The sequence below is a fragment of the Rhinolophus sinicus genome, linkage group LG11 (genome assembly GCF_036562045.2).
Source record: "Rhinolophus sinicus isolate RSC01 linkage group LG11, ASM3656204v1, whole genome shotgun sequence".
Taxonomy (NCBI): Eukaryota; Metazoa; Chordata; class Mammalia; order Chiroptera; family Rhinolophidae; genus Rhinolophus; species Rhinolophus sinicus.
This window is the reverse complement of record NC_133760.1, coordinates 33,148,514-33,170,189: the sequence shown is the minus strand read 5'-3', so window position 1 is coordinate 33,170,189 and position 21,676 is coordinate 33,148,514. Positions and strand designations below refer to the sequence as shown.

At 56.8% G+C, this 21,676-nt stretch overlaps 2 protein-coding genes across 11 annotated transcripts in view; one reads left to right on the top strand and one right to left on the bottom strand.

The window, feature by feature from the left end:
• Nucleotides 1-18,062, top strand: part of RIPOR1 (RHO family interacting cell polarization regulator 1) — a 39,009-nt gene extending 20,947 nt beyond the window's left edge. For 2 of the 8 annotated variants that reach the window (XM_074314721.1, XM_074314720.1), the window contains 21 exons: nt 9,864-9,990; nt 10,107-10,259; nt 10,422-10,500; nt 11,196-11,219; nt 11,315-11,368; nt 11,491-11,643; nt 11,745-11,808; nt 11,907-11,950; nt 12,029-12,154; nt 12,530-12,678; nt 12,753-12,882; nt 12,967-14,538; nt 14,616-14,737; nt 15,610-15,742; nt 15,987-16,122; nt 16,234-16,395; nt 16,646-16,804; nt 16,949-17,145; nt 17,235-17,318; nt 17,424-17,514; nt 17,654-18,062. In XM_074314721.1, the coding sequence (XP_074170822.1) occupies nt 9,887-9,990; nt 10,107-10,259; nt 10,422-10,500; nt 11,196-11,219; nt 11,315-11,368; nt 11,491-11,643; nt 11,745-11,808; nt 11,907-11,950; nt 12,029-12,154; nt 12,530-12,678; nt 12,753-12,882; nt 12,967-14,538; nt 14,616-14,737; nt 15,610-15,742; nt 15,987-16,122; nt 16,234-16,395; nt 16,646-16,804; nt 16,949-17,145; nt 17,235-17,318; nt 17,424-17,514; nt 17,654-17,751 (3,834 nt within the window). In that variant the 5' untranslated portion in view covers nt 9,864-9,886 and the 3' untranslated portion in view covers nt 17,752-18,062. Of the gene's footprint in view, nt 1-2,336; nt 2,361-2,660; nt 2,818-5,177; nt 5,371-5,403; nt 9,036-9,863; nt 9,991-10,106; nt 10,260-10,421; nt 10,501-11,195; nt 11,220-11,314; nt 11,369-11,490; nt 11,644-11,744; nt 11,809-11,906; nt 11,951-12,028; nt 12,155-12,529; nt 12,679-12,752; nt 12,883-12,966; nt 14,539-14,615; nt 14,738-15,609; nt 15,743-15,986; nt 16,123-16,233; nt 16,396-16,645; nt 16,805-16,948; nt 17,146-17,234; nt 17,319-17,423; nt 17,515-17,653 lie in introns of those variants that run through there. The other 6 variants (XM_074314722.1, XM_074314719.1, XM_074314718.1 and 3 more) reach the window with 6 other exon arrangements.
• AGRP (agouti related neuropeptide) overlaps nt 1-21,676 on the bottom strand; it is a 51,361-nt gene that overhangs the window by 20,402 nt on the left and 9,283 nt on the right. Inside the window, exons 1-2 of one of the 3 annotated variants that reach the window (XM_074314730.1) lie at nt 9,347-9,493; nt 9,016-9,211 (exon numbers count right to left, since the gene is read on the bottom strand). The gene's annotated coding sequence lies outside the window, so the exon portion shown is untranslated. Of the gene's footprint in view, nt 1-9,015; nt 9,494-20,622; nt 20,665-21,676 lie in introns of those variants that run through there. The other 2 variants (XM_074314731.1, XM_074314732.1) reach the window with 2 other exon arrangements.

Sequence of the window (21,676 nt, the reverse complement as noted above, 5' to 3'; positions counted from 1 at the left end):
GAAAGAGAGTGGGGAGCCAAAAGACACAGGTTTCTTGGAGGAGGTGACATTTGAGCTGTTTTCCATGTGAATAAGGGGGAGGACGATCCCAGGCAAAAGGGAGGCTGGGAGAAGAGGCAGAGGCCAGAGAGTGGGGACCATGCTTAAGGAGCCACAGGTAGGTTGGGGTAGTGGTACCAGAGCAGCAATGGCTGACAGGATGGGTCAGAAATGAGGAGAGGTCATCACAGGCCAAGTCTCCTGGCTCTTGCAGGCCCCACTACAGAGTCTGGACTTATCCTGAGGACACTGGACAGCCAACATGAACTGATTTATGATTTAAAAGATCACTTCAGCTGTCAGATGGAGAACAACTGTAGGGGACAACGGAGGAGGCAGAGAGCCCAGAGAAGATGATGGCCGAGGCCCCAGTACCAGTTAGGACAATACAAATACATGGCCAGACACAGGACACAGTGACTAATTGATTATGAAGAGCAAAGGAATCATCCATGAAAAGTGGGAATTTTCTGGAAGTGGGATTCCAGAATTCCAGACTGAAAATGAGTCCCTGGGACAGTGCCTTGGTGCACCACCACATCAGCTCTGACTCATCAGAGCCCTGAGCAATGGCACTGGGACAGCTCTAGGCCACTGCCACCCAGGGGCCAGCATGCTGCCCAGCCCTGAGTGCTCAGTAGGTGTTTGGGAAATGAATTAATAAACAATAGAGTACTGGTAGTGGAAGGTGAGGGGTGGGAAGGGAATGCATTTGAAACGTATTAAGGAAGCAGAATCAACAGGATTAGGAAACTGAGGGAAGGGAAGGTGGGGGGGTCGGAGAGGGGACGTTAAGGATTCATGCATTTATTTATTCAACTCACTTATTCAACAAATATTTCTTGAACTCCCCACTATGAGCCAGGGACAGTGGTGATGAGGACGTCCGTGGCCCTTGCCCCCACAGAGCTTAGAGACCCACAGTGAGGTAGATTTAGGCACGTGAACACACATGGGCATGCATGCTGCCTGGTGGTGATGAGTGACACAAAGGCATGAGTCCACAGGATATGGGGACAGAGAGTAAGAAGGAGTGGCTATGTTCAGAAAAGGTGGTCAGAGGATGCCTTGTTGAGAAGGTGACATTAGTGATGGGCAGGGACCAACGGGTACTAGTTTTGAGAGCTCTGGAGAGGCCCAGCCTCTGACTTAGGTGGGAGCCTAGGTGAACCATGGTGCTTTGCAGAGATAAGGACAAAGGAAGAAGACTCCCTCTGGGGAAGGTCAGGGGCTCTGGAACAGGAGAGGGCTCTGGGCACACAGGAGGGCTTGGGATGGTCAGCAGTGGATGGATGGAAGCCTTGGGCCTGGATGATATCTTAGGATGGGGTGAATAAAGAGAAGAACCCAGCCCCTGTGAGCAGTCCCCGGGCTGAAGGACTACAGAGAAACGAGTGCTGCCAAGGGAGGCAAAGAGGAGAGGCTGGAGAGATAGGAGCTGGGAGACAGGTGTGTGCTGGTAAGAACTGGTGAGGGAGAGAATGTCAGTGCCCTGAGGGCCTCTGCGCTCCCTCCACCAACCTCTTGGTTGTCATAACCAACCCTCAGGAGTATATTCAGGAAAGTCCCTCCAACCACTCCTGGGTATGTCTGTGCTACCTCTAAAGGTAAAGGACAACAGAAGTGAAACCTGAAGGATAAGGGCCGAGACTCGCAGGGGTGTCCAAACTTTTTTCAACGTTTTTTACCAAGGGCCATATGCCATAAAATACACAAACAGCCGGGCCACTCACTTGAGGTGAAGTACGTATTGCCTCACCTGGTTTATTTATGTAAACTAAATATATTTTTGGAATTTGCTGCGGGCCAATTAACAATGGATTGCGGACCGCAGTTGGCCCGCAGGCCGCAGTTTTGACACCCCTGGCCTAGAGCATTAATGGGAGGGGTGGGGTAGTGCAGCTATTCCTTTGACACCAGCTCTCAGCCACACCGCAACCCACTCTAAGGGAGAATCAGTGTTCCAGACCCCTCATTGGAAAGTACTGGGTTCTGACCCCCTTAGCCAATATGTGCCCCAAACCCAGGTCACTCACCCATGCTTTGAAAAACAAGACCTGAGACTCCCCAGGAGTTGTATCCAATAAGTGGTAACTGCATGACCTGGCTAAGAGCCCAGATGGTGGCAGGAAGGGCAGCCTGCCCCCACAGCAGAGAATCTGAGGCTGGCAGAGAAGGCTGGGCTGAGAGGCAGTGTCTGGACCCAGAAGAGTTCCGATGGCTAGGATTCAGGCCTCCCTCTCGGAAAATGGCCCCATCCCTTCCTCCAACCAACCCAACCCAGCAGTGGCTGCTCCAGGACCTGTTTCAGGCAGTCACAGGTAGGGAGGTCTAAAAGGTCTCTAGAGGCCACGGAATCTGAGGAGCGGGGCAAGAGGGGCTCTCCCACTAACTGGGTTTTGGGGTCTGCGTGGGAAGGAATGGGACTGCCTTTGCGAGCCGTTCCAGGAAAGCCGCCCTGTTCCCGCAGATCCCTAGCGTTGTCGCCGCCGTCGCGTCCTCCAGGGTCCCGCCTACCCGCAAGCTGGTGTGCTCGGCCGGCCACCCGCCGCCCCGTTACCCAAGAGGGCGGAGCGAGCCTTGGGCGCCTACAGGGGTGCCTGAGCTGCGGGAGCGCAAGGGGTGGGGCTCAGCGGGCCAGGGGAGGAGCGGGGCGGCAGGGTGCAGGGAGGGGCGGGCGCGGGCGGCGGAGACAGCGGCAGCTGCGGCGCGACGGACCAGGCCGGGCAGCGACGAGCGCACCGAGAGCGCGAGGTCCGCGTAGCCCAGCGCAGCCATGTGAGTGTCCCGGGGCCGCTGGCCGGGCGGGGGACTGGAGCGTCGGTTCCAGTGCCTCCCCTGCCAGCGCCGGCCCGTAGGTCGCGGATCTGTTACCCCGGCTGCGGCCCTGTCCCACATCACCCCATCCCCGGGACCCCCGACTCGCGGTGCCCTTTCTCCCCTCCCCCTGTGCGCGGAGGACGCAGCTTCGCCCCACAAAAGCCGCCGCCTCCGGGCCTGCCGCGCCCGGCGCTGCCTCCTTCCCACAGCAAGGCCCAAGCGGCCGGTGCCCTGAGGCTCTGGAGTGGACCAGGCCTGAGGGCGGGCCCTCGGCGGCAGACTGAGCCCTGGCACGATCGCTCTGCTGGAGCCCCCGCTGCCTTCGCCATGGGGGAGGCTGAGCTGGGAATGGGGAGGGGGCGATGAGGGGTGCCAGTCGGCCTCCAAGATGAGCTAATCTTCTCGGCCCCACTGGCTGACCTAAGCCGATTTGGGGCCCGGCCCCAGGTGGCCGAGCCTGGCCGGGGGTCGGGCTTTTCGCCCAAACCTGGCTCTGCTGAATCCCAAGAGGATCGCCCCGGCGCGGTGGGGAACAGATCCTGTCCCTGGAAATGAGAGGCTGGTGTGGTATCTCTATAAACAGCCAGGCCTGGGCACCCTGCAGAACTGATTTGAGGAAGGGGCTACTCGCCACAGCTAAGTCCGGCCTCAGCACCCTCTGTCCTTCTCTCCCGAGTGAGGCCTGAATCCAGCCTCTGGGATGGACCCTTCCCAGCCAGTTGTACTTTGTGGCCCCTAACTTGTGTCCAGGATGGGTGGCTGAGTACCTACTGTGTGCAGTCTAATATAACAATAACAGTGCCCTGGGCCTTGCCCTAGCTAGGCCTGCAGTGTTCAGCCCCGGCACAGCCTTAGAAGGGTTATGACAATCTGGCAGATGCAGGCCCAGGAAGGTTAAGTAATATTCTCAAGGTCACACAGCTGGTTTGGGGAGAGGTGCAAATTAGACCCAGATCTGAATTCTTGCCACTGCACTATCCACCTCCATGGCATGGTGGGTGGAGATGAGAATTAGAGAGTGAGGTACAAAGTACTCCAGCAAGACTAGGAGGCCTGGCTTAGTTACCTCCCACTTCAACCCTTGCTCTGCGTCCTGGGTCCTGTAGGAGCAGCTGTCAGAGAGAGGGGCCTGGATTTGAGTGGGGGTAGAGGGAACACGCAGGGCTCCAGCCTGAGTCCTCCCTGGGTGGACAAGCAGGCGAGAAGGGTGCAGCTGAGTCAGGGCAACCCATTGCTGCGGCTGGAACTCATGCCCCTGCCAGGCCTGGCCCAGGGGAGGCTACCAGGCTTGGGAATGTGACCACCTGACTAGGGAGGGGACCGGCAGGAAGTGAGGCTACCTGGCTGCCTCTGCCTGGTTCGGGGGTGGGGGGGGTCTGAGGCAGCTCTGCACCTCCTCCCTCCCTGCTCTGCAGTTGCAGCATGATGTCAGCAGTCAGGTTTGGGGCAGTTGCCATGGAGACAGGAGCAGGCTCAGGAGAGACCCCACTCTTCCTTGTAACCACCCCTTGCCTGAGGTTATTTTTAGCATCTGTTTACCTCAGTCTGGGGCTGCAGGGCAGTGGGGTAGAGCTGGACCTGCGGACTCCTGGGGAGGTGACCACTGAGCTGGGAAGTGCAAGTGGCGGGACTTCCTGCCTCACACAAGTAGTCTTGGCATATTGAGGGTACTGGGGGCCACAGGATCTGGAGCCATGCAGGTGGGCAGAATTACATGCCGGCTGCCCCATCACCTTTGGAACCTGGGTTCATTCCCATGTCCAGAACAGATTTCAGGGCTGCCGTGAGTCCAGAGAGGCTCTTATCAGCTAACCCCCACCAGTTCAGGTGGACCCTCTCCCTTAACTCAAGAGGTTCAGTTCTTTCTCTCCCCTACAGCAGGGGAGATCCTGCCTATCCACCCCCTGAAATGGTCACTCAGATGGTCATTTGGGAGGAGTCTGGACCAACAGTTATACATCCTGGTTTCCTGTGGGACTAGGGGGTTGGTGGCAGCAAAGCCCCAGTCAGAGAAAGAAAATTGATGGGACAGTCAGCCTGCTCTGGGTCTAGCCAACCCACTCAGTTCTAGAAGCTTAGAAGCTCAGGGGATCCCTACCTTGCCCCATCCCCAGGGAGCAGAACCCCACTTGCTGATATAATCAGAAAGTAGGGAAAAGACAGGGAAACTTATATGTGGGGTAGGGGAGTTAGGGTGGGCCAGACTTGAAATCTACCCCCCTACAGCTCAGGATCTGCTGTTTCTGGGTCTGGGCAGCCCAGTTCACTCAGCACCCCCACTCATACTCAGCTCCCCCTTCTTTGTTGCCCTGGTGCAGGCCCAGAGGGTTGAGCAGTGAGCCAAGCAAACAGGCCCTAGTCCTCAGAGTTCACAGTATGCTTGGAAGACAGACACTAAAGGAGAACTGACAACCTAGTTATGTGGCCTCAATGATCAGAAGGAGGAAGCCATGAGACGCCTAAAAGGGGGAACCAACCCCAGACAGGCTTCCTGGAGGAAGAAGTCATAGGGTAAGACTTGAAAAAGGAGAGGGAACTGGTCAGGGTGAGAGTAGTGTCGGAAGAGTGTGTCCATCCAACTTCCCTACCCCACATACAATTTGCCCTTCCCCAAACATTCCGTATAGGGAGGGAAGTATCTCATTTCATTCCCCCAACAGACCTGCGAGATAATTGTTAGTATTATTATTATTGTTGTTGTTATTATTATTTGCATTTAACAGATGGGTATCTGAAGCCCAAAAGGGTAAAGAAATGTCTTGCCCAAGGTCACATAACCAATTAGCCTCAGGTTTCTCTGTGAAATGGGGCCAATAGGACTCACCCCATAGGGTTGTTGCCAGAATTAAATGTTTGTTAATTAAGCACAGTGTCTGATATATAGAAAGCACATGATAAAGCAGTTTTTGGCATTGTCACATGACTAGAATTTTAAGAGCAATGTTGTTATTGAATAAAGAATGGATCATTGTAGGTTAGAGACAGGGAGTCCATTAGGAAGCTGCTGTAGGGTACTAGGTTAAGAGTTGGTGACAGCTTGGACCTGAATTCTAGCTGTGGGGGATGGAGGTGAGGGGACAGGATCTACAGATGGCAGGAGTGGGTGGCTGAGTGGATGTGGAGGATAACAGACTGGGGCATCCAGGATGGCTCCTACTTTGTCTTGAAAACCTCGGTAAATAGATGGTGGGACTGTCGTGGGGAGGTAAAGACTGCGGAGAGTCAGGTCTGAGGAGGAAAATGGTGAATTCAGTTTGGGGACTACAAACTCAGCACATCCCTAATAGCCCACTCTGCACTGTCGTTCAGCTTCTGGGGAGGCAGCAGGAAGTTAGATACACAGGCCTGGTGCTCAGAAGAACAGTTTGGGCAAGGGAGAGATAAGGAAGCTGGCAGCATTTAGATGGCATTGAACTGTGGGAGGTGTGCAAAGCCCAAGGGCAAGGAGAATGAGGCCCACTCGGGGATGGAAAGAAAGACAGATCTTCTGTGGGAAAATAAGATGTGCAGCCAGAGAGATAGGTGGAAAAGCAGGGGCATGGTGCCTCTTGAAATTCAAGGGAAAGAAGGGCTCAAGGAAGAGGTAGAGAGCGACAAAGTGAAAAGCTTTACTGAGATCAAGCAGGATAAGACTCTGGATTCAGCAACAGGGAGACAGTGGTGGGTGACCTCTTCCCAACCAGTCAGGGGAGTGATGGGTGTGAAAGGTGGTCCAGGATGGGAAGAGGAGTGGGTGGGTGTGGAGAGAAAACGGAGGTAGACATCTCTTCTAGAAAGTTGGCTCTGAAAGGGCCAAATGGAGTGAAGGCCAAATGGGTACCCCAGAGGGGTCATTTCTTTTTGTAGTTATTTAAAATCAACTTTATATTGAAATATACATACAGGAAGGGTACATGTCCTCATTGATACAGCTCAATACATTTTCACAAGGGAACACACCCATATAGGATCATGAACTAGAACCCAGATTAGGAAATAGAACATTACCAGCACTCTGGAAGCCCCCTTATCCCCCTTCCAGTCACTATTCCCAAGGGTAACCACTCTTCTGACTTCTATCACCACAGATGTGTTTTGCCTGTTTTTGAACTTCCTATTAAGGGAATCATAAATATGTCCTCTATTGTGGTCTTGCTTCTTTCATTCAACATCATGTCTTTAAGATTCATCCATATTGTTGCCCGTAGTTATATGTTGTTCATTCTTTTTGCTATAGAGCATTCCATTATGAACTGATGGGCATTTGGGTAGTTTCCAGGGTTGTTTTCATTTTTTATGGGGGCTCGTGGAGAAAGTCTGAAACACTCATCACTTTCTATGAGAAGGGAGAGATGACTAGGGCACACATAAGGATTTCCCCCGTGGGAAATGAGAGCCTGGCTGGGGTTGAGAATTGCTCTGTCGTTCTAGCCCAGCTGCTGAGCCAAGACCTCTGGCATCTCCCGCCAGCCGATGTGCATGTGCAGAGAAGGCAGAGAGTTGGGTTGCCCAGGGCTGGTTTTTGCCAGGTATGAGACAGGTGCAGAGTGCTAGGGATATTAGCAGCAGGCAAGTGATGGAGTCATGGCTGTAGAGCCAAGCTAGGGAGAAGGCTGTGCAGGGAAGGTGGGGAAGAGAAGGTAGGAGGGAGCTGGCAGAGAGAAAGGAAGCAGAGGCGGATTGTGAGCTCTATGCAGGGTGGTGTCTGCAATTCTGGGCTGTATCTCCAGTGACTGGCACATGCTTGGCACAGGATTGTCATTCAGTGGATAGTTGAATAAATGAGCTGAGAGCCCAGGAGGTCTGAGGTAGAAAGCAGGTGAGGTGGGGGTGATGGAGACAGCCTGAGGGTTGTGGTCCATGTGGTTGTGATTTAGGGAAGGGGCATTCCAGAGCCAAGTGATAAGGCTGGGGTGTTCCCATGGGGGGTAGCTAAATGATGCAATCAGCCAATGTTGGGCAGGTGATCTACTGAATGCATAGTTGCCACTGTAGGGTGCATAGCACCCAGTTTTCAAGGAGGGAGGAGAGGATAGCATTTCTCAAACTGGGGTCCTTGGAAATCTGGCATCTAAACTGAAGGGGGCTGGTGGGCTTGTTGGAAATGCACACCGTGGGCCCACCCCAGTCTCTTGGGAAGAAAGTAAGCCCAGTGCAACAGAATTGAACATCAAGGAGCAGGAGTATTTATGGGGTCGGGGGAGCACCAAGCCCCTCTGAAGGGATGGGATGCCCAGCGGTCCCTAGATATCGTGGCCTCTATCCTGGCTGGAGGTGGACAAGGGATATTCAATGAAGAGACTGGGGGTGGGAAAGGGCTGACACCAAGGAGATTCAGCCCGTGTGAGCTGGGGACCAGAAGGATGGGCCTCCACTCTAGGATACAGCTTCTGATAGAGAGGAGGCCCTGGCTGGATAGTGAGTCTTTTTTCCCGGGGTCTGAGGCCGGAGGGGGAATGCTGAGACCGAGCACCCTATCTGTGGGGGTAATGCATGGGGCTGTGGGACTCGGCATCCAGTTCCTTCTCTGCTTCCTTCCCTGGGCAACAACACATAATATGGGATCGATCCAATCCCACACCTTTGGACCCTTTCTCTTGATGACCTCCATCCCTCATGCTTAACACCTGACTCTGTGCCCTTCATTGGCACAGTTCCTCTACTCAGCACCCCAGCCCTTTCTTGTACTGTCTCAGGCCCCACTGTCTAGCCTTCACACTCAGAACCCCAACTCTCAGCCCTCCGTGAGTTTAGCCCTCTCTCAGCACCCTTCAACAGCCACTCCATGAGCCCCCTATGATAAGTGCACCCAATCCAGCCACCACGCGGTGACCTCATGCTATTTATCTTTCCATATTCACCGCTGCACTCAACTCCTGATCCCAGCCGAGAAGATCCCCGTCAGTCCTCTCCCCACGGGGCAACCTCAGTCACCCCTCGCAGAGGCCGGGCAGGCCGAGGCCCGGGTGCCCCCCTGGTCCGGTGGGTCCCGCCCCATCCCGGCGGGCTGAGTCAGGCGGCAGGAACTGGGCGGGGGGCGGCGCCTGGAGGAGCTGAAGCTGGAGCCACAGTCGCTAGGAGTGAGCGGGGAGCCCAGCCAGGCCGGCACCGAGTGGCCCTAGGCCGGCGGGCACACGGGGTCAAGCTCGGAGGGTGGGGGGGCTGTCCCAGACCTACCATGAGCGCCAAGAAGAAAGGTAGGACCCGGTCTGGGGCTGCGAAGGCTCCGGGACTGGCTCCAGAGGGTGCGGGCCGGATTCTGGGGGCCAGGGGAGCGTGTTTCGCGGGAGCGGGGTGGGGGTCTGCGGAGGATCTCTTCCCGCTAAGGGCACGGGCGAAGGCGTCTGTCTATGACTCAGTTTCCAGGTCCGAGCTACAGGAAAGTGGAGGGGGCGGGGCATTTCTCGCCACTGCCCCCCACTCTGGGAATCCCCCGGCTCCGGGCGCCGAGAGGACTCTGGCGTCTGGGCGCCTGGGAGCCAGTGGGGGCTGGAGGGGAGCAGCTTACCCGCGGCGGGCGGATCGCGGGAGCCTAACCCGCGCCGGCCAGGCCTGTCGGGCAGCTCCGCTGAGCTCAAAACCTGCACCCCGCCCCACCAGGTGACCTCCAGCGGCCTCGCTGGGTGCGGGCGCGGAGCTCCTGGTCCACTTTGGGGGGAAGTCAGGGGCAGGGCTAGGGAGCCCGCCCCGCCCCTGGTAAACAGGCGCTTCCGCACATTCTTCGCGCGCCCCGCCCCTTTCCTGCCCCTTCCCAGCCTGGGGAGGGTCCCTGCGCGACCCCCCCTTCCTGCCCCTTGCGGCAGGCGGAGCCTGCACCTCTGCAGGAAGTGGGGGCCGAGCTGAGGCCACGCTGAGTCCGAGGCCGAGTCACCCGCGGCCTCCCTGTCATTAGTGCCTGGGCTGGCGGGATTGTTGGACTCCCAGCGTCAGGCCGTGTCCGGCAGGACTAGATACAGAGGCCGGGCCGCGGGGAGGGGGCTTCAAGGGCCCGACTGGCGCTGGACACCCGCCCTCGCCACCCCCAGGGAGCCCCGCGCGGACTCATTCCATGATGTCCCTGTCGGTGCGGCCGCAGCGTCGCCTGCTCAGCGCCCGGGTCAATAGGAGCCAGTCCTTCGCAGGCGCCCTCTGCAGCCACGAGCGGGGGCCCAGGTACGCAGAAGAGGGGGGCTGACGGGGAAGAGATTCTGACCCAGTTGGAGCTGGGTGTGCAGTGAGAGTTTGGGGGACTCCTTCTTGCCCCTTTCTGAGTGCAGCCTCTTCTTCAGGAGCTTCCCGGCCTTCAGCCCTCCGGGACCCCCACGGAAGCCCCCAACGCTCTCCCTAGTGTCCAGGATGTTTTCTGTGGCACACCCTGCCCCCAAAGTCCCACAGCCTGAGCGGCTGGACCTTGTGTACGCTGCGCTCAAGCGGGGCCTGACGTAAGCAACTCCCTCCCAATGCCTTGTCCCAGGATCCTTCCCCAGCTCCCATCCCCTTTCTGCCAGTGGGAACCTTCCCAAGCCTCACACCCTCTCTCCTCTGTCTGTATCTCCGGCAGCTTGGAGTCTGCAGAGGTAAGTTAATTCTTGTTGTCATCCCAGGGCCTATTTGGAGGTACACCAGCAGGAGCAGGAGAAACTCCAGGGTCAGATAAGGGAATCCAAGAGGAATTCCCGCCTGGTGAGTGAAGGGTTGGCAAGGATGCCCTGGACTAATGCTCTTTACCCCTGTGGTGTGTGGGACTGGGTAGGGACAGAGGTGGGTGACATCAGGGCTGTTTTCTGGGGTGACTTAGTCCAGGTATAACTAGAAAAGAGGATATCAGGAAAGGCTGGGAGGTTTCTATCTCCACATTCCCCAGCCTGTGCGCACTCTCTGCCTGGGACCCAATACCTGCCCATGGGAGCTTCCAGTGGGGTGGGTCAGACCCCCACAGACATGAACAACAAGAAATTATATTGTACTGGTACTGAGGGAAGAGCCATGGTTCTTCCTGGGTTAACAGCTCCGGGTTTCCCAGAGGAGGAAACACTTCTGCTGGGTCTTAAAGGGTGAATAGGAGTTCCCTAGTAGAGGGAACCATGCATGAAGAGGCACAGAGCTCACTTCTTGGGGTTGCTGGAAAGGAAGTGGGCCACGGGAGGGACCCCAGGGAAGAGATACAGGGAGGGATACTGGAGGGGTCTTGGGGACCAGATCTATATCACCTGCACCCACCAGAGGCCAGGCATATGGGGTGGGTCAATCCCTGCTTTGACTGGAGTGGCTGTGGACTGTGCTATGAAGGGGAGGAGCTAGATGGATCTGGATGGGCAAGTGCCCTGCTGGAATACTTCCCATAACTGCTAAGTGCCCCCTCTCATCTCCCCATGCAGGGCTTCCTGTATGACTTGGACAAGGTGAGTGTATAGAGAATGGTGTTGGAAGAGGTTGGCTCATGGGGAGGGTAAAGGGCCCTGGACCTCAGGCTTCTCCTGACACACCTCTCTCCCAGCAAGTCAAGTCCATTGAACGCTTCCTGCGACGGCTGGAGTTCCATGCCAGCAAGGTACATATGTAGAATGCATACGTGCATGTGATATGGGGTGGGAGATTGGGTATCTTAGGGGGGTGAGGGGATGCTAGACCCTGCGTGAGTCTCCCCCCACTGTCACTTCACTCACCTGCCAGATTGACGAGCTGTATGAGGCATACTGTGTCCAGCGGCGTCTCCGGGATGGTGCCTACAACATGGTCCGTGCTTACAGTACCGGGTCCCCAGGGAGCCGCGAGGCTCGGGACAGCCTGGCTGAGGCCACTCGGGGGCATCGAGAGTACACAGAGGTGAGGGATGGGTGCCCATGAGGCAGGGACACAGGGTATGGCAGAGTTGGTGAGAAGGGACTGGTTGTTGACCCCTTTCTGTCCCTGCCCATCCCTCCTAGAGCATGTGTCTGCTGGAGAGTGAGCTGGAGGCACAGCTGGGCGAGTTCCATCTCCGGATGAAAGGTACTGAGTGGTGGGGGCAGACTGATGTTGGGGAGAGGGAAGTGTGTGCTTGAGACCCCTACCTCAACATGGCTCATCTCCTTCTCCCCCATCCCCAGGGCTCGCTGGCTTCGCCAGGCTGTGTGTGGGCGATCAGTATGAGGTATGAGGATGTACAGGTAAGGGCTGGGATGTCAGGGCCATAACATCAAAAGCTGCCTCATCCTGCCTGTTCCCCTAGATCTGCATGAAATACGGTCGTCAGCGCTGGAAACTGCGGGGCCGCATTGAGGGTAGTGGAAAACAGGTGTGGGACAGTGAAGAAACCATCTTTCTTCCTCTGCTCACGGAATTCCTGTCCATCAAGGTGATGCCTCTGCCCAGGACCACAGGACACATGATCCTGTGACTCCATGACCCTAAGGACCCCTTATGACCCTGAGACCCTTACCTCTATGACCCTCGTCTGACTCCATGGCTCTGTGAATATGTGACCCCATTACCTGATGACTATTTGACCCCCTGAATTCCCAAAAGTCTGTGACCTTCACAACCTCAGTGACTCTACAAACTCAGACCTCTGTGATTCCCATGCTCCCAGGGTGCTTCAGATTTCCAATCCTTGCACCCTCCTCATGGCCCTGTGACCATCATTTAACCTCTATGCAAATTCAGACCTCTGATCTCCCATAATTCATGACCCCCACACCCTTGTGACCCCACCATGCATTCTTGACTACAGGTGACAGAGCTGAAGGGCCTGGCCAACCATGTGGTTGTTGGCAGTGTCTCCTGTGAGACCAAGGACCTATTCGCCGCCCTACCCCAGGTCGTGGCTGTGGACATCAACGACCTTGGCACCATCAAGCTCAGCCTGGAAGTCACCTGGAGGTTGGTGGGGCTGAGGGGCTTAGGGACAGGTCCTGGGGCCTGTGGCACCTGCTAACAGCATCTTCCCTCCCCAGCCCCTTCGACAAGGATGACCAGCCCTCAGCTGCTTCTACTGTCAACAAGGCCTCCACAGTCACCAAGCGCTTCTCCACCTATAGCCAGAGCCCACCAGACACACCCTCACTTCGGGAGCAGGCCTTCTATGTGAGTCACAACCCAGGCTCAGGCCATCCCATCCCTTAGGGGCTCCTTGGGGATGGTCCTGAAATGCCCTTTCCTCTCTCCCAGAATATGCTGAGGCGGCAGGAGGAGCTAGAGAATGGGACGGCATGGTCCCTGTCATCCGAATCTTCAGACGATTCATCCAGCCCACAGCTCTCGGGCACTGCCCGCCACTCCTCAGCCCCCAAGCCCCTGGTGCAGCAGCCTGAGCCTTTGCCCATCCAAGTTGCCTTTCGTAGGCCTGAGACCCTCACCTCTGGGCCCACGGATAAGGAGGGAGCCATGGGCCCAGCCCTGGCCAATGGGCATGCCCTCTGCAGCCGGACTCTGAGCCATATCAGTGAGGCCAGTGTGGATGCTGCCTTGGCTGAGGCTTCAGTAGAGGCTAAGGACCTAGAAAGCCAGGGACCTAGCCTATCTACACACCCAAGTCCCACGCATGGGGAGCACCCTGGTCCTGTCCCTCCTGCCCTGGATCTTGGCCACTCTGCCACAAACCCCACTCTCAGTACAACAGGCCCTGCCCACACATCTACAGACCCCACGCCACCTGTACATCTAGACTCACTTCACAAGGCCACAGACTCTAGCTCTCCTGAACTGCCAGGCCCCACCGACACCACTATAAGCTCCACCTGTAGTGCCATAAGCCCTACCAGCAGTGCTCCAAGCCTCACTCACACTGCCACAGGCCCTACTCACAAGCCCAAGCCCTCTACCCTCACTGCTACAGGCCCTACCCCTAGTGCCATGGGCCCAGGCGAGACTACCACAAGTCCCACCCATGAGCCAATGCTTTCAACCCTTACTACTGAAGGTCCTACCCCCAACACTACAAGCCGAGTCGAGACTACCACAAGCCCCAGCCACACTGTCACAAATCTGACAAGTACTGTCACAAGCCCCACCATCAAGCCCACGCTCTCAACCCTCACTACTACAGGCCCTACCCACAGTGCCACAGCCCCAGCCCAGCCCTCAAGCCTCACCCATACCACAAGCCCCATCCACACTACTACAAGCCCCACCCACACTACTGCAAGCCCCACCCACACTACTGCAAGCCCTGCTCACAAAGTGAGGCTGTCAACTCCTGCCACTACTAGTCCTACCCCCAGTGCTAAGGGCCCAGTCCAGACCACCAGGAGCCCCACCCATTCTGTCACAAGCCCCACCCTTATAAGTGTAAGCCCTTCCACTTCTCTAGACCTTGCTATGCTCCCCAGCTCCTCCGCACACACGGGCCCCACCCTCCCAGACACTGACACCCTGTCCTGTAGCCACCCAACTTCCACTCCCAACACTCAGGCAGACCCCATAGCCCCAAGCACGTCCTACCCAAGTTCTGCCAGTACCAGTTGGGAACCCCTCAAAAGCCCTTCCCCAGAGCCCCCAGAGCCTATCCTTCAGAGCCCAAGCCCCACTGCCTCACCCCCAGCCCCTAGGCCCCAGCAGTCAGACCTTAGCTTGGTCATGGCTGCCCAGGCCCCAGTTCTAGGGGCAGCTGGAGGGGCTGGAGACAGGAGGTTGGAGGAGGCACTGGGGGCCCTAATGGCTGCCCTAGATGATTATCGTGGCCAGTTTCCTGAGCTGCAGGGCCTGGAGCAGGAGGTGACCCGGCTGGAGAGTCTGCTCATGGTAAGGAGGGCTGGGCTGTGGCAGCACAGGGAGGGCAGCCAGGCAGCGGCAGCAGCTGACTCCCTTCGCACCCCCAGCAGAGACAAGGTCTTACCCGCAGCCGGGCCTCCAGTCTTAGCATCACTGTGGAGCATGCCCTGGAGAGCTTCAGCTTCCTCAACGAGAATGAAGACGAAGACAGTGATGGTCCTGGGGACAGGTGAGATGGGGCTGAGCGAGGCGGAAGAGGTGAGGTGAAGGCCAGGTGAAGGAGTGAGATGAGAAAGGGAAACACGTAGGGTGGGGTCAGGCTGAGCACCGAGGAAAGCAGCGAGACTGGAAGTGGACAGGAGGGGGTGGGCTTGCTTGCAGATGCGTCTGTGTTCTCCCCTCCCATGGACTTCTCTTGATGCCCATGTTTCCAAGCTCATCTGTATCCCCAGTGCTTCTGGCCACGCTCCTCCTCCTAGTTCCAGCAATGTCTGCTTCCCCTGCCAGTCCCCATCAGCTCACAGGCCTCCAGTTCCTCCTCTCTTCCTTTGCCTCACCTTGGTCCTACCCTATGAACGAGCTCCTTCAAGGGCTTCCCCATGCACCCTGGGTGCCCCAGCATCAACCCTTTTTGTCTCGCCCCTGGCTGTCCCAAAGAGCCCGGCCCCTCAGCTGTCTCAGAGCAGCCTTTGCCAATTCCCAGGAGAGGGTCATGCCTGGCTCCTCCTCCCTCTACTACTACCCAGGTTATGGCCCTGTGCCCTGCTCCCCTTGGGCCACAACCCCTTGCACTCCACACACCGTAGACCATCCCACTTGCAACTCTACTCTTCCACCCATCCCAGCCCCGGAAGCCCCGGAAGCCCCAGTCCTAGCCAGACGTGGCACAGGGCAGACAGACTCTGGAGACCCCTGCTAACACCTGCTCATCTCAGCACCTTCCTCCTACTGGAAGACCTCTGTGAACTTTCCCATTGTCTGTTGTATATCCATCGTCTGTTCTGTCTGTTCTCTGCTGGGATGGGGGGACTGAATAAAAATACACTGGTGACCAGATGGTGATGCGTGCCTCTGGGGTGACTGACCCCATTTTTCTCTCAGGCCCCCAAGCAGCCTGGAGCCTGGGGCTGAGGACAACCTTGACTCCCCCATTGCTCGCCCCCTCAGCACAGAGTGTCCAGCTCTGGACACTGCCTTGGTCCAGCACCTATACCACTGCAGCCACCTCCTGCTGGTGAGGCTACTGGTATTCCCCCCACCCGCCCCTTATAGCCCCTTACCCCAGGGAGCCCTCCACGCCTCCTCTGCATTCCACTCCCCAATGCCCCAGGTCCCTAGCATCTGGCTCATACTGAATGGAACACCTCCCACAGCCTGGCTTTCCCCCAACCTCTCCTAATGCATGCTGTAGCTCCTGGGCTCCAACCTCCCCAAGCTCTACCATGAGGTCTGAGCTACTTGGCCCCCCCATTCTCCAGAAACTGGGCACATTTGGGCCCCTGCGCTGTCAGGAGGCATGGGCCCTGGAGCGACTGCTGCGAGAGGCCCGAGTGCTTGAGGCGGTATGCAAGCTTAGCAGGCGATGGGAAACCCCTGCTACTTCCGCCCAGGAAGGTAAAGGCCCTGTGGGCTGTGGCTCAGTGTCGCCCTGAAGCTCGTTCCTTGCCCCACCTGTCTGCCCACTTGTCTGCTCTGTTGCTAACAGCTTCTTACACCTCCTCACAGTGGTGCAGTTCTCAGCCTCTCGGCCCGGCTTCCTGACCTTCTGGGACCACTGCACAGAGGGACTCAGCCCCTTCATCTGCCCCGTGGAGCAGGTGCTCCTGACCTTCTGCAATCAGTATGGTGCCCGTCTCTCCCTGCGCCAGCCAGGCTTAGCTAAGGCCGGTGAGTGGGCTGCCTACCTGCCCTCCTTTCTCAGATCCCCAGTGATGGGACTGCAGGGTAAGGCAGTTCAGCCCACACAGACATACTGAGCTGAGCAAAGGGAAGAAATAGCAAAGGTTTGTGCAAGAGGACCCAGATGGGTAGGGTTTGGACAGGGGGCCCCTGGACCTGAGCTTGGGGTGGGGGAACTCTTCCCTTAAAGGGCCTGGGTCCATTTAAACCCTGAGGTCTGTGACACTGCCTCCCACAGTGTGTGTCAAGTTCCTGGAGGATGCCCTGGGGCAGAAGCTGCCCAGGAGGCCCCAGCCAGGCCCTGGAGAACAGCTAACCGTCTTCCAGTTCTGGAGTCATGTGGAAACCTTGGACAGCCCCTCGATGGAGGCCTATGTGAATGAGACTGCTGAGGAGGGTAAGGCAGTGACTCTGATCACAAAGTGGCCTGACCCTATTGGGGGGCTTGAGGGGTGCATGGGGACATGAGTGGACGACAGATCCCATCCCAGGAGGCTCCTTGCCCTGCTACCTTGTTCTAAACCCTCCTTCCTTTGTTCAGTGTTACTGGTGCGGAATCTGAACTCAGATGATCAGGCTGTTGTGCTCAAGGCTCTGAGGTTGGCACCTGAGGGGCGGCTGCGAAGGGATGGGCTTCGGGCCCTCAGCTCCCTGCTCGTCCATGGCAACAACAAGGTCATGGCTGCTGTCAGCACCCAGCTCCGGAGCCTGTCACTGGGCCCTGCCTTCCGGGAAAGGGTGAGAGTTGGGCAGGGCTCCCTTGCAGGCAAAGGCTGGGGTACCAAGCTCCCAATGTCTGGCTAAGTCTGCCTCCAACCCTTACCCAGGCCCTACTGTGCTTCCTGGACCAACTGGAGGATGACGATGTGCAGACGAGAGTAGCTGGCTGCCTGGCCCTGGGCTGCATCAAGGTGACACCTGCCAACCCACCCACCCTTTCTGTCCCCCAGCCCTGGGCCTTGGGCTATTCTCACCTGCTCCGCTGGGCCCACCTCAATGCTTCCTCCCCCCGGTAGGCTCCTGAGGGCATTGAGCCCCTGGTGTACCTGTGCCAAACAGACACAGAAGTCGTGAGGGAAGCTGCTCGGCAGAGCCTGCAGCAGTGCGGTGAGACTTTGGATGGGACAGAGGGCCAAGTAGAGTTCAGGGACATTTGGGAAGTTGGGAGTAGGGGTGAGATGGGGTCAAGGGTGGGAGGGCTGGGTGGGACTCGGGCCACTCCTTACCCCATCCTTACCCCTTACAGGGGAAGAGGGACAGTCTGCCCATCGACGGCTAGAGGAGTCACTGGATGCCCTGCCCCGAATCTTTGGGCCCGGCAGCATGGCCAGCACAGCATTCTGAACTTCCCACCCCCGGCTTCCAGTGCACCTTCCCCCCACTTTCAGGGCTCACCAGGCACTGGCAGGGAGGGTGAGGGCTGGCTCCAGACACCCCTCCCCCACAGATTCCTATCAATGAAAATCTAATATATTCTTCTGTTGCCCTTGGGGTTGGTCGTCAGTGCCTGCAGTCAAGTGCCTCCCAGCCTCAGTTCCGCACACTTGCCACACATCAGTGTCCCGGGCCTGGCCATCCTGCCTCTGCCCCACCACCTCCCTTGGTTTTGTATTTTATTTACAGAGTTTTACAGAAAATAAAAAAGCAAAAATGCCTTTCCTATGTGGCCTGATCTTGCGCACTCCTGCCCCTCGGGCTCCAGCACCCTTTGCCTGTGGCCCTTCCTGACACTCGTGGGTCCACAATCCCACTGTGACAAGGGCATGTGCTTCTGTCCTGGAAATCCAGGTGGGAGAGAGCCCAAAGGCCGGAAGTGGGCTTGGAGGGCAGAGGAAAAGGGTGGTGGGGTGTTCCTGAGGAGGCTCAGCCTGCAGGCTCGGCATCCCTGGGCCTGGAAGCTAGGGACCCGGGTGGAGTTGACCTAGAGAAGGACCAATGGTGCCAGTCCTGGGAATGGCTCCCCAGCAGCTAGCTCTCTGCTACCAGGAGGCAAAGAGAAGGAATCAGGCAGGAAAAAAAGGCGTGGTGGTGGCTGGAGCTCCTGGCCACCAGGAGGCAGCAGAACCCCATAAGAATGCCAGGCTCCTACGGTAGGTCTGCCCCTCGGCTTTGGCAGCCTCCTACACAGGGGGCGGAGTGCTAGGAGCTCCTTGAGGGCTGGGTAATAAGAGAGATCCTCGCAGAGGGTAAGAGCTAGGACCTGGGAGGCAGGAGACCTGGATGGCTGCCCTGTGACCTTAAACAGCAAGTCCCTTCTCTCTCAGAGCCGCCTCCTCTCTGTAATAACAAACCTGACTGAACTCCGTGGCCCCCCACAGCTGACTGACCTGTTCTGCTTTGGGAAGCAGGACTCCAGGGAGAGGGTTCACCTCCCCCCAGAGCTGTGTGGCATGTGAGTATGTTAACCCCAGAAAGCTAAGCATTCTATGGAAGGAACTTGAGGGTGGGGTAGATTTCAGGATGGCAGGCCTGTTCCAAGGAGGGCCTGAGGGAGGCCCACATCCAAGGATGGAGAAACAGGCCCCCCACCCTTCTCCTCTCCCTCCAGAGCTTTCATTATCCAGGGGCAAGGGAGATGGCACAGCAGGGCCTTCCCCACTCCCTCAGCCCACTCTCTGTGCCTGTGGTGGAAGCATAGCGATGTGATACATTGGGGAAAGTGTGTGTGCCTGCACTCAGGAAAAGCCAATGAGGTACCAACAGTCCCCCCGGGGGAGGGGGTGTGACCCAGATCCCCAGGGAGCCCTGCCCCCAAGTGTTTTAGAACTGTATGTGAAGACGTTTGGCTGGGCCCTTACCCACCTGCTGGGGAAGCCAAGCTGAGCAGAAAAAAAAAAAAAACGGCAACAGGAAGGAGCACAGGAAACACCTGTGTGTGGATGCAGGTGGCTCATTCCAGATGGGTGGGGGTGGGGCAGGCAGACAGCCCTTAACACACAGCTCTGTGCTCCCTCTGACAGTGAAAGGCGTCATGGGAGTGATGGTGTGCAGTTCAGCTTTTGGGGTGGTAGGCGGCAGTGGCAGAGGGTGGAGAAGGCAAACGAGACAGAGACCAAGGCAGCACCCAAAGCTGGCCACAACTTGGGCTTGCCTCAAGGGCCCCTCCTGCAGGAGGGTTGCAGTCCCAGAACCAGCCCTGGGGGCCCCACAAGAGGCCCACTAGTAGGGCAGGACTGTTGTCTTGCATCCAAAGTGTAGCCTGTGGTGAGGAAAGAGGAAGTAAACACTAGCTGACCAGGTCCTGGGAAAGTGCAGACAGGGGTGTGACTGGGCCAGCACGAGCTTCTAGTTCAATCCACAGGAGACGACAGCCTGGGCAAGAAATGTAGGCTGGAAAAATATCATCCCAGCTGGGGGATCAACTGGGACTGTCACTGAAAATCTGAGTGACAGACATCCCTGCTCTCCAATGCTGGAAAGGGACAGGGACCCTAACTTTCTGTCCTCTATAAGGAGGGTCCTAGGGCCATAGCCCAGTATTCAGCCCTAGCCAAGGGTGTGTGTGGGGATCAAGGAGGACGCTGTGAGCACAGCCCGGTACAGGTGAAGGACTATCAAAGCCAAGACAAAAAGAGCCTTAGTCTTTGTCCCATCATGCCTACCTAGCTCAGAGCACTAAACGGTCACACCCCCTCGCCATCAATGACTTGAAGTCAGGTCCATGCTCAGGTCTGTGAGATGGCAGAGGGCAGGAAGAGCCCTTGTCCCTCCTCCTGTAAACCCTCCCCTCCCACAACACACACAGCCTCCTAGGTGCTTCCCACAAATTTTCCCACAGGGCAAAGCCGCTCCCAGCACCCCCCTACTTCCTATCCTGCTGTCACACAGGTTCAGGGAGACACCCATTCCTGCTGCCCTGGACTCGACAGTCAGGAGCCTGCCATCCAAGGTGATGGGAGGTTGATCATCTCAAGAGTCAAAGACAGCAGGGCAGGAAAAGCCTGTACCCAGCTGTCCTGTGTAGCCTGTGCAAGCCTCTGAGGGGACAGAAGGACGGGCCCCCAAGGCCTCTGACACTGAGGAGCGCTCCGTCAGTCAGGGCCACACCAAGCCTTGGCGATCATTGTCGGGGCTCTTCCCAAGGGGAAACTGATACGCACGTGCTAGAAAAGAGGGACCAGGCGGAGGTCGTCCAGGGCCTGATTTATTGTATTGTGTTGATGTCACTAGAGGCTCCCGACTTCCCTCTTTCCTCTTGCCTTCTTCCAACCTTACCTTGCCTCCTGTCTCCCAGTCTTCTTCGTCATGTAGTCAAAGCTGCAGAGAACCAAAAAAACAAAGAAAAAAAAGCATGTTGTAAAGGCAAAGAAGCAGATGGGGTGGCACGTGGGAGGACTGTTTCTTTGTCTCGCCCACAGAGCGGAGGTGCTTTCTTGTTTCTGTGCCTGCTGTGGGTACAATTTGCTGAACCCTAGGCATATGACATGTTCCCTCCTTTCCCTCCGTACCCCACTCGCTCCAGACAGCCCTGGAGTGTCTTATTCAGGCCCCCATCCCCCATGGACAGAAGGCCTGACTGCTGGCCCTGGGCAGTACAGGAGGGTGAGCTTGGGGAGGACTCCAGGACCTATACAAACTGCTGAGGAAGAACAATGTACCTTAGGAAATAAGACTGTCATTGGCCGGCACGTAAGGGGCCTCTGGTTTCAGAAGGTTGCATGGGGTGATGGCCACAATTGGAGTTTGATGTTAACCGTCAAGTCTCACTTGTCTCTGAATCTACCCAGGGCATGTGAACCTTCACTAAATGCTGACTTACCGCAGCTTAATAAGCAGATGAATTGCTCTGGCTTACACCTACGTTTCTCGCTATTTCCTCTGAATTGCCTTACAATCTCCTCCTCCACCTCCTCTTCAAGCATCCTCTTACAAACATCACACCACAGGATTCCATTCTAGGCCCTTTTCTCCTCGTTCTTGAAACATATTCACTGAACCACCTCATCCGTTCCTCTGGCTTCCATCTGTATGCTGAAGCGGTATGCCAGTGACTAATATCGCTCTCTCTTCACCGCCGACACCCATATTCAACTGCTGACTGACTGGACACCTCCTTTTGAAGAGCATGCTCAAAAAGCAAACACAACATCTCAGTCTGTTTCTCCTCCAGGGCTTTTGGGGTTACCAGCTACCCAGGTACCCAAGCCACTCAACTGAGCCTCATACTTGACTTTTTCCTCCGTCCCCTCATGCCAGCCATCAGAATCTCTCAATTAAATGCCCTAAATATTTCTAAATCCTGTCCACCTCTCTTTATCCCCATTGACAC